Source organism: Chrysemys picta, chromosome 12 (genome assembly GCF_011386835.1).
Source record: "Chrysemys picta bellii isolate R12L10 chromosome 12, ASM1138683v2, whole genome shotgun sequence".
In the NCBI taxonomy this organism is placed as follows: Eukaryota; Metazoa; Chordata; order Testudines; family Emydidae; genus Chrysemys; species Chrysemys picta.
Window position 1 is genome coordinate 1,838,407 of NC_088802.1, and position 10,415 is coordinate 1,848,821.

The following is a 10,415-nucleotide window of genomic DNA, read 5'->3' on the forward strand; positions in this document are numbered from 1 at the left end:
TCCCCTCCCAGAGCCGGGGAGAACCCAGGAGTCCTGGCTCCCAGCCCCCCCCCTCCTGCTCTGACCCACCAGCCCCCACTCCCCTCCCAGAGCCGGGGAGAACCCAGGAGTCCGGGCTCCCAACCCCCCCTCCTGCTCTAACCCACCAGCCCCCGCTCCCCTCCCAGAGCCGGGAGAGAACCCAGGAGTCCTGGCTCCCAGCCCCCTGCTCTAACCCGCCAACCCCCCCAGCCGTGGAAAGAACCCAGGCGTCCGGGCTCCCCAGAGGCCCCACCCCCTGCCCAATCCCGTCCTTCCTGTAACCCGATCAGCTGCTGGATTTTCCCCGTCTCGGGCCGGGCGCGGAGCCTGTTCCCCTCCCTGCCACGCTCCCGGCCCCGCCGCCCGCCCGGGTCCCCCCCACTTCGGGGCGCTCGGTGCCCCGGACCCCGCCGCCAGGCCGGACCGGCGCAGCCATGGAGCGAGATTTCCCGGGGACCCCCCGCCCCCCGCAGGTCAGAGGGAGCTGAAAACGGGGGGGGCTGTGTTCGGGGGGGGGATTAAACTGGGGGGAGCGGGGTAGGATTTTGGGGGGGCCACTTCCCCCACCCTGGACAGTCTGGGGGTGAGATCCACCCGCTTTGTTGTTTTGTGGGAGCGGGGGTTTGGGGTACCCGAACCAGCGATGGTCTGGGTGTATATTTCGGGGATCCCTATTTCGGGGTGTCCCCCCCCTGTGCCGGAACAAGCAGTGAGGATGGGGCTTTGAAATGAATCCGCCGGCGTTTCAGGGAGGGTTTGATATTTTTTTGGGGGGTGCGAACCTGTGCTGCCCTCCCTGACAATGGGGGGCTGAAATTGACCCGCTGGTGTTTTGGGGGTGCTTCCCCTGCCAGGACCCGTGAGACTGTGGGGTATAGTGGCTGGCATTTCAGGGTGAGCCCGATATTTCAGGGGTGTATCCCCCCACCACCATCACTGACCGTATGGGGTGAAATCAGCAAGCTGGTATTTGGGGGAGCAGTACTTTTGGGGTGCATACTGCCACCAGCACAGGGAAATAGAGACTGAATTTAATGGGATTTGTCTGTCAGGGGATTAATGTTTCGGGGTGCAAAGCTCCCTTAGATGTGGCGACCGGTGCGCCTGACCAGTGAGGATTGCTAGATTTTGGGGTCCCGTGTTTGGGAGGGGACCACCAGCACTGACAATGTAGGGGTGACATTAACCAGCTGGGGTGTGTTGTGAGGGGCTGAGATTTTCTATTATAGACAGAAATTTGAGGGAGTGAAGGATTTTTACCCTTCAGAGACGGGGTAAAAATGTCGGGGTGCATGAACCGTGCTGTGACCTGCTCTGAACGAGGATGTGCCGTATTTGTGGGTGTCTTATTTCTGCTGCCAGGGGAATTGGTGCAGGACAAAGGGGAAGTATTTTGGGGGGTATCAGTCCTGCTGCGATTGGATCCTAACGTGGGCTTGTCTGTTTCAGGGGGACTCATGATACTGGGGTGACCCAGCACTGAGGATGTGAGACTGAAACAAACCAGCTGTTGGATCTTTCAGGGGATCAAGGATTTCGGGGGGTTCCTGCCCCAGAGAGTCAGGGGAGTGAAATTGGTGAAGATCGGTATTTTTCCAAGGGTCAGTATTTTGCGGGGGGCGGACAATTCTTGACATCAGAAGAGACACGTTGGGGTGGATTGAACCAGCCAGTGTGTTTTGGGCCCCCCCCCCTGCATTTTGGGGTGAATTAGCACCATTTCCAGTGGCTACAACTCAGGGGGTGAAATTAACAAGGAGCCATATTTTTGGGGGTCTTTGAGCTCTGCCCCCAGCCCAGAGAATTCACGGGGGTGAAATCAACAAGGATTTGTCTGTGTGGGTGGAAAGGACATTTTGGGGTTCTGTTAGCCCTGGTGCTGGTGGATAGAATTGGACCTCGACAACACACCTCCCGACTGGCTGAGGGACCACCGTTTAGGGGTGAGGGACCCCAGGCCCAGCAGAGGCAGCTGAGGGAGATTCGCATCTTTGGGTGACAGCAGCTGCCAGTGGGACTGAAGTTAACCCGGATGCGAATGAAATTTGTGGCTATTCTGTGGTGAAGGGTCCCCGATACTGCAAAATCGAGGGGCTGACGTCTGGTTCTGGGGAGCAGCACGGGACCCTGAACTAACCAGGAGTTTGTGGAAGGCGGCTTTAGAGGGGAAAACGCCCCAGAGAGAGTTTCGGGGAGGCTGGTGCGTTGGAGAGGAGAGCTGGCTAGTGCCCCACGGTCTGGACCCCTCTCACTGCTCCCTCCGTCCCCCCACACCCGAGTGTTGATTTTATTTGGGGTGCTGGATTCTCGCCGGTTTCCCCCCATGTCCCTAAACAGAGCCAAGGCCTGGCTGACAAGACTCCGCTGGTGGGGGCGCGAGGCAGGAAAAGAGGGCGGGCTGACGGAGGCCCCCCGGAAATCGCAGTGGTGGGGCGCCCGGCGCCTCCTGGCTCTGATCGGATGGGGCCGCGCCGGGGATCCGGGCCCTGCCCCGGGACAGGGCCTCTTCTCTAGGGTCTCCCAGGTCCCTCAGTATCTGTCCCCCCACCAGCCGCCGGCCGACATCCCGGAGCATTTCCAGATCTGTTTCAACTTCGCCCGGCACCTCTTCGACCTCTGCGTGGTGACTCTGCTCTGTGCCTGCTCCCCGGCTTTCCGGCTGCTCCTGGACATTTTGGGGTTCAGGGGGCCCCTGAAAGTCTGGCTCCACGGGCTGGCCACCTTCCTTGTCACCACCTACGGGATGTACCTGGCCCTGTGGCTGGTCCAGAAATACCTGCTGCAGTTCGCCTGCCTCTACGGCTTCCTGCAGACGCTGGTGCTGTGCGTGAGCATCCGGGCCGCCGAGGAGGAGGAGGAGAGCGGGGGCGGCCCGGGGGGACTGGACCCCAGCGGTGGGGCAGAGGCAGAGAGGACGGAGTGACAGCCCCAGCCGTCCGCCTCGCACCTCAGCAATAAATCACAGAGTCACCAGCGTCTGGGTGTGCGTGCGAGGACCGAGCTCCGCCCACTTTCCACGTGGAGACACAAGACTCCGGCACTATGGGGGCGAGGGCACCAGGACTTAGCCCCGCCCCCCTTGGGTACAGAGACGTGAGACTCCGCCCCCAGGCACTTGTGAGAGGGGGCGGGGGACTGGCTGGCTCAGGAGTTTGGGGGATGTGTGTGTGTGGGGGGGGTCAGAACCACTACAGGGAAGGAACCAATCAGAACCGCTGGGATCCAGCCAAGCTGCAAGTGGATCGGCGGGGGGAGGGGAAAGCGGATTGGAACCGCTCCGGGTCCGGGAGGGCAAAGGGATTTGGGACCACAGGGAAGGGAGAAATGGGGGGTGGGCGGGGTCCGGGGGGTCAGAACCAAGGGAGTGGATCTAGCTGAGCCATGGGAGGAGGGATTCTGTGTTGGGGGGGGGAGTGGGAGGGATTTGGGCGTGGGGAGCAATGGGGGGGGTCTCTTCTTAGCAATAACACCCTTCCTTGGCGGCGGATGCCAGGGGAGGGGACCCCCAGGGAGAGGTCTGACAATGGAGATGGGGGGTGAGAGGGAGAGAACATGACAGGGAGAGGGGCGGTCTAGACACACACCCACCCTCTGCATCCCAGGCTCCCAGCTGGGGTGATCCCATGTTCCTGCTCTAGAACAATCTAGAACGTGGCTTGGGTCTCCCCGCTCAGGTGTGGTGGGGATGGACACTGTCACTCTCTTATAGACCAGCCTCCCCCCGGCCATCGCTTCCAATCTTGCCACTGGTCTAGAGCGAACAATGTCACTGTGGTGACGTTATCTAGAACTGACCGCCACAGCCAGCCTTCAGGGCGTGAGCTGTGGTCTTTAAGGAACACTACATCCCCTCCCTACGCCAAAGTGATCTAGAACAACCCAGACAGGAAATACAAGGCATGATCCAAAACATTGGTGACCGATCTAGAAACAAGAGGTGCCGGTGATGGTCTAGAACATGCCACCAACCCTACCGGCCCTATAAACTAGAACCCCTCCTGAGGGAGGCCTGCTGGTCTGCAGGCTAGAGCCAGTCCCTGTGGGAAGCCTCTGGCATCTGACCTAGAACAGACCTCTGGTCTCCACCTCTTTGCCATCAGCCATCCCACAAGCTCTAGAACAAAGCCCCTATTTAGTCACAATCTAGAGCAACCCCAAGTGCCCGCTTTGCCACACAGTCCAGAGCGAGCCCGCTATCTCTGGGGGACACTCTGTCCCCTTATGACAATGATTCTCACCAGCATCCCGTCACTCTGCAATCTAGAACGAACCCTCCGGCTCTTGGATGGGATCTAGAAGGTCCACTCCGCTTGCCTTGTGTTCTAGCCCATGCGCTCGCTGCTGAGATATCATCTATTGCAGCCCCCAGTACTTCCCTCTCAATCTACACTGCTCCAGACACCCCCGTGTGATCTAGAACATGCTCTGGGACACAGTCCAGAACCCCAACCCCCCCTTTGTGCTAAAATCTAGAGCACACTTGGCCCTGCCCAGAAATGCCCTAGAATGACCATCAGGCTCTGGAGTCTATAGGAAGCTCCCTTCTCCCATGTGTGATCTAGAACAACGTTCCCAGCATCCCTGACTGCTCTTCCGCCGGTTTCTAGAAGAACCCCGCCCCATTAACCCACCCAGCACAGAGACAATCTAGCATGACCCACCCTGCACCCAACCCAGACCGGTTTCCTGCTGTCTTTTCTCAGCAGCGTGGTGCTAGAGACAATCATTCCTTGCACTCTCCAGATCACCCGACTTAGAACGTGTCTGATCTAGAACACAGTTGAAAGGAGATTTGAGTTGAGAAAAGTCTTTGTACTTGATCCTGCCCCGTTTGCCTGCCCGGCCTCCTCCTCCAGCTCTGCTGGTGCCCCTCAATCCAGGCCTGCAACCCCCCAGCTCTGCCCCAAATCCAGTCTGGGGGGTCTAGAACAGCAGCTATGCTGTGGGGCGGGGACCTGAATTTGCTCTGCTCTGGAGCAGTGTGGGGGCAGGAGCGGAAATCTGTGACCTTTATCTGTGGATTAATGCAGACCAGCGCTTGAGAGCCGATTCCAGAGCCCGGCTCCTGCGCTGGGTTTTAAACCTGTGTTTTATTTAAATAAAATGGAAAATTTGACAGTCAGCGAGTGTCCGGCCGGGAATGGTTTTCTTGTGCGTCCCAACCAAGACTGTCCCCCCACCCCCAATCGCATCAGGCCTGCCCAGACCCCCCCACCACTGGGCATGCCCCATGTGTCTGAGAGTCGAAACCAGCGCTTAGGGACACATTGTCACAGATGCGGCAGGATTGGGATTTATTTGACAGGCTCTGCAGAAATGGGGTTTCTTCCTCCAGGTGAACGAGGGGGTCAGTCTTCGGGGGGGCTGTTTCCTCGGGGCGGGCCAGTCGCAGCAGCTGGGGGGCTGGCAGAGAGAAACGGAGAAAGGCCTGAGATGGAAACACGGCTGCGCCTTTAATCGTCAATTTCAGCGTCCGATGGGAAAACCGGGCCCCGCAGAGTTGGCAGTGGGGGGGGGGGGGACCCAGGAGATCTACCTCCCCAAACTTCAATCCCAGCCACCCCCCGCCCCCCAGAATGGGGAGCTTGGTCTCTGGAGGCCGGGCCGGGGGAGGGGGCCCGGGAAACCCGGCTGAGACCTGGCACACTCCAGCCAGGTCAGGGGGTGCGGGGCCCCTGGGATAGGCGGGGAATGGGGGAGCCCCTGGGGAATGGGGGGGCCCTGAGGCTCGGCTCACCTGGCAGTGGGTCAATCAGGAATCCCGAAGCTGGCAGGTGTCTGGGGGGCGGCAGAAGAGGGAGAGGGTTAGGGGGTACGTGTGGGGGGGAGGGGATTTAAGGGTGGGGTTGTGCATCAGTGAGCATTTTGGTGACTCCAATAACCTACCCCCAATCCTCTTCCACACCCCCCAAATCTACCCATCCCCCCAACACCTGCCCAACCCCCTCCTGACCCCCCAAACCTCCCTTACCCCCACAACCTCCTTTCTTCCCAGCACCTCACAACCGCCTCCCCCCAATCTCCTCCCTCTCCCAACCCACCGCCTTCCCGCCAAGCTAATCCCACTGGCCGATGGGGTGGGGGGACCCCCCTAAAGGCCTCCTCATCCGGGTGGTACCTTGGCTGCGGGGGATAAGCAGGAATTCTTCCATGTCCAGGCAGTAGGCTTGGCTCCGGAAATCCTCAATGCACTCGTCAGCCAGGTCGGGGGTGCGGGCTGGGGGGGAAGGAGGATAGGGAGAGACACCTCAGAGAACCTGGCAACAACCCCCCCCCCCACTCCCCTCCCAGAACAACGATAGATCCCGGGCGTCCGGGCTCCCAGTCCCCCTGCTCTCACCACCACCCCCACTCCCCTCCCGGAGCCAGGGAGAGAACCCAGGCGTCCGGGCCCCCACTCACAGTACAGCAGGATCCTTTGATAGTCTTGGTCGGTTTCCTGGACAATGATGGTGTCTGGACACTTGCTGGAGAACAGCTCGGTCCTCATCCCCGGCCGCCCTGTGATGGGGGAGACAGAGCCAGGAGCTGGGGGCTGCGGGTCAGGGGCACCGGCAGAGCTGGGGGGGCAGGGCTGGGCTGGCGGGGGCTGCAGGTCGGGAGTGAGGGGCACCGGCAGAGCTGGGGGGTCAGGGCTGGGTTAGCAGGGGCTGCGGGTCGGGAGTGAGGGGCACTGGCAGAGCTGGGGGTGGGGGCAGGGCCGGGCTAGGAGGGGCTGCGGGTCGGGAGTGAGGGGCACCGGCAGGGCTGCGGGGGGCAGGGCTGGGCTGGCAGGGGCTGCGGGTCGGGAGTGAGGGGCACCGGCAGAGCTGGGGGGTCAGGGCTGGGTTAGCAGGGGCTGCGGGTCGGGAGTGAGGGGCACCGGCAGAGCTGGGGGGGGCAGGGCTGGGCTGGCAGGGGCTGCGGGTCGGGAGTGAGGGGCACCGGCAGAGCTGGGGGGGGGGCAGGGCTGGGCTAGCAGGGGCTGCGGGTCGGGAGTGAGGGGCACCGGCAGAGCTGGGGGGGGCAGGGCTGGGCTAGCAGGGGCTGCGGGTCGGGAGTGAGGGGCACCACTCACCTTCTGTGGCCAGGTCAGTGCTCCCTTCGTTAAGCAGATAAATCCATGATCTGGGCACGCAGCCCCCTGATTTCCTGTGCGGGAGGGAGGGGTCAACTGGAGGGGCCTTTGGGGAGCTGGGTGGAGGGGGGGTGGCTGGTCCGTGGGGGGAGGGGCAGGATCACAGGGGCCACACGAACGTCCCATCCGACAAGCTGCCAGTCCCCCCAGCCCCCCCCAGCCCCGCGCCCCCGCCCAGCCACTGGCCATCCCCAGAGGGGCCCGAGCCCCCACCTACGGCCGGGAACCGATTCGGGGCGAGCTGCCTGGCTCATCCCGATGAGAACCTCCCTCGGAGCTGGGGGCCCATAACTTCCCCACCCCACGTCCAGTGTCTGCGCGGCCTGGGGGGAGCAGGGACCAGCCGGCCGGGACGATGCGCAGAGACACCCCCGGCAGCCTTCAGGGGGAGAGGAGTAAACTCCTCCCTGGAGCTGGGGGGGGATCCCTTCCTGACCCTGCCGGGGAGACCCTGAAGCCTGAGCATTGGGCACGTCCAATGCGGCGAGTCCTGCGCCTCAGTGCCGGGGGCGCCCTGGATCCGGGGGGTTGGGGGGCCCCACTCACAGGCGGAGGGCGGCGCGGAGCTGCAGACGCTGGGGCTGGGGGCCCTGCCCCATGTGGAAGACGGAGCCGTCCGTGCCCGCGAAGGTCTCCAGGGCGGCAGGGGTGGCTGCTGCTGCAGCGATGAAGTGCCAGGTGCCCAAGTACTGCCGGGGGAACTGCGGGGGGTCAGGGCGCTGCAGAGACCCCCTCGCAGCCCCCCCCACAGCCCCCACCCCACAGCCCCCCACATCCCCCCGCAGCCCCCACCCCACAGACACCCAAGTACTGCCGGGGGAACTGCGGGGGGTCAAGGCGCTGCAGAGACCCCCTCGCAGCCCCCCCCCACAGCCCCCCACATCCCCCCGCAGCCCCCACCCCACAGACACCCAAGTACTGCCGGGGGAACTGCGGGGGGTCAGGGCGCTGCAGAGACCCCCCCCACAGCCCCCCGCAGCCCCCACCCCGCAGCCCCCCACCCCACAGACACCCAAGTACTGCCGGGGGAACTGCGGGGGGTCAGGGCGCTGCAGAGACCCCCCCACATCCCCCCGCAGCCCCCCACCCCACAGACACCCAGTACTGCCGGGGGAACTGCGGGGGGTCAGGGCGCTGCAGAGACCCCCCCGCAGCCCCCCACATCCCCCTGCAGCCCCCACCCCACAGACACCCAGTACCGGCGAGGGAACCCCACACCCTTCCCTGCCGCCCACCTCTGGGGGGGCTCATCCCCCAACCCCCACATGAACCCCCCCCTTCCCCTGAGTCCGCCCACAACCTTCAGTGCCCCCACCCTTGGGGATCCCCAGACCCCCTGATCCTGGGGAGGGGTTCCCCCCCAGTGCTGGCTACCTGGTCCCGGTCCAGCCCGCTGGCTGGCAGCGGGGCGGGGGGGGTACATGGGCTCAGGGCACTGATCAGAGCCCCGTACAGGTACAGCAGGTAGGACCACGTGCGCTGGAGCATGGCCGGTGCGGGCCGGGTTCGGGGCCGTCTGCCGGCCCTTGTCCCTCTGTCCGGCTCACCTTTGCCCCCCACCCACTCCCAGGCCACGTTAATCGGTAACTCCCCTGAGTCCAGAGTCCCGTGGGTGGGAGCGACCCCACGCCCACTGAGGCAGGGGGGCCAATGGTAAACAGTGCAGCGGGGGAGGGGCTCTGGGGGCCTCCAGGAGATCCTACAATAACAGGATGTGTGTGTGGGGGGGATGGAGCTTGCAGGAGACCCTACACTAATAAACCAGTGTGGGTAGTTGGGTGTTTGCAAGGAACCCCCTCCCCCCCAATAACACTGAGCCTCAGGGCGGGTGGGTGATGCTGGTGAGGGACCCTACAATAACAAACCCCTCCAAGAACAGGGCTGGTGCCCGTAGGGTTGTGGGGGGGCCCTACAATAACACGATCAGTTGGGAGCCACACACGCGAGCGAAGGGTGAGAAAACCCGAGCTCGGGGGCCAGGGCCATTTCGGCCGGAGATTAGGAGACACTTTCTAGCTCTCGTGGTCGTTCAGCGCTAGAGTCGGCGTCGTGGGATCCCCGTCCCGGGACGGTTTAAGAGCAGGTTGGACAAACCCCCTCAGGCCGGGCCTGGCCTGGTCCTGCCTCATCGCGGTGCAGGGGGGGGGGGGGGGGGGGCTGGTCTTGGCGACGTCTCGGGGGCCCTCCCCGCCCAGAGTGGCTCTGGTTTGGCAGTAACGGGGGGGGGGGTCCTTAGTGGGAATAACAGCAACATGCCTGGGGCCTCTAGTGTTTTGAGGAGACCCTACAATAACACAAGCAGGGGGAGGCCCTACAGTAACATAAACATGCCCGGGGCCTGTAGTGTTTTGTGGAGACCCTACAATAACACAAAGAGGAGTGGTGGGAGACCCTACAATAACAACCTGGCATTCTCTGCCTAGCCAAACTCATTGCCCATAAGAAAGATGGCGGGTGAGGGGGTTATTCCCCCCCCCCTCCCATTGGGGATAAAGTACAACATGGCCGCCAATCAGGAGTGGGAAAATGTGCCCTCAACAAATATGGTGGCAAGTCAGGTGTCATAAGTCTGCGCCCATAACCAAGATGGCCGCCGCTTTGGCTTCGGCTCCTTGGAGCGCCAAGTGTTGCCCTCAAAAGATCTGTCGGGCCGGGGAATGCGCGTCATCATTTCCACGCCAGCCTCCAAGATGGCCGCCGCGCTGCCTTCACCGCATACACAGCCGCATGGGCCCGCCCAGAAGAAAGATGGTGGACAAAGGCCTTAGTACGCAGGCGCGGGCTGGCGAGGCCCCTCGAGCCGGGTATAGGAGCCCGAAAGGTGCCTGGACAAAATCTTCGCGATCGGAGGCGAACAAGCGGCGTCGCCGCCACAGGGCGAACAGACCCGGCAGCTCTGAGCCAAGGAGCGATCAAGGAACGAGCAGCGGGAGCGGGGGAGGGCGAGTAGGTCGGTTTCACGGTGTATTTAGTCAGGCGTCTGCTCGGACAGCCCCGAGGCGAAGGACCGGTAGTGGGAAGGCGGGGGCGCGCGCGCAGCTCTCGCGCATGCGCAGTCGGGCGCAGCGGCGGCGAGAGGCGGCTGGAGGGAGTCGCTCCGAGGAGGCGCCGGGTTCCGCGGCCGCTTCGCCCCGTTCCGGGCCCGCAGCGTCTCCCCGCCCGGGGGGGCCCCGAGGTGTCCCCGCCCCCGCGCCCGCCGGACCCCTGCAGTGGACCGGAAGTTGCCCCCTGGGGCTTGGGCTGCACCGGAAGTGGCTCCGGCTTGACCGGAAGTACC

General features: G+C 63.4%; 2 protein-coding genes across 4 annotated transcripts; one reads left to right on the forward strand and one right to left on the reverse strand.

The window, feature by feature from the left end:
* The first annotated feature begins 203 nt into the window (after nt 1-203).
* LOC101937421 (uncharacterized protein C6orf47 homolog) lies at nt 204-5,147 on the forward strand. The gene is made up of 2 exons (XM_005289316.4): nt 204-494; nt 1,471-5,147. The coding sequence occupies exon 2, from the start codon at nt 2,345-2,347 to the stop codon at nt 2,942-2,944; it is 600 nt and encodes a 199-aa protein (XP_005289373.2). The 5' UTR covers nt 204-494; nt 1,471-2,344; the 3' UTR covers nt 2,945-5,147.
* Nucleotides 5,148-5,298: 151 nt separating this feature from the next.
* On the reverse strand, nt 5,299-8,722 carry LOC101934211 (apolipoprotein M). Of its 3 annotated transcripts, none has more exons than XM_065564070.1 (7): nt 8,513-8,722; nt 7,685-7,827; nt 7,079-7,152; nt 6,424-6,522; nt 6,140-6,238; nt 5,759-5,799; nt 5,299-5,424 (listed from the first exon to the last, which is right to left on the reverse strand). In XM_065564070.1, exons 1-6 carry the CDS (start codon nt 8,624-8,626, stop codon nt 5,774-5,776), a joined length of 555 nt encoding a protein of 184 aa, XP_065420142.1. In that variant the 5' UTR covers nt 8,627-8,722; the 3' UTR covers nt 5,299-5,424; nt 5,759-5,773. The 3 variants fall into 3 exon arrangements, with proteins under 3 accessions (XP_065420142.1, XP_065420140.1, XP_065420141.1); XM_065564068.1 differs by having other exon boundaries at nt 7,685-7,839; nt 8,513-8,720; XM_065564069.1 differs by having other exon boundaries at nt 5,299-5,449; nt 7,685-7,839; nt 8,513-8,720.
* Nucleotides 8,723-10,415: the final 1,693 nt, after the last annotated feature.

Excerpts from the sequence above, each read along its gene's own strand:
- LOC101934211 (XM_065564068.1), bottom strand. The coding sequence starts at position 8,626 with ATGCTCCAGCGCACGTGGTCCTACCTGCTGTACCTGTACGGGGCTCTG. Across the intron at positions 7,153-7,684 it reads CTCCGCGCCGCCCTCCGCCT|GAAATCAGGGGGCTGCGTGC; the intron begins GTGAGTGGGGCC and ends CCTCCCGCACAG. Across the intron at positions 6,239-6,423 it reads TCAAAGGATCCTGCTGTACT|CCCGCACCCCCGACCTGGCT; the intron begins GTGAGTGGGGGC and ends CTTCCCCCCCAG.
- LOC101937421 (XM_005289316.4), top strand. The coding sequence starts at position 2,345 with ATGTCCCTAAACAGAGCCAAGGCCTGGCTGACAAGACTCCGCTGGTGG.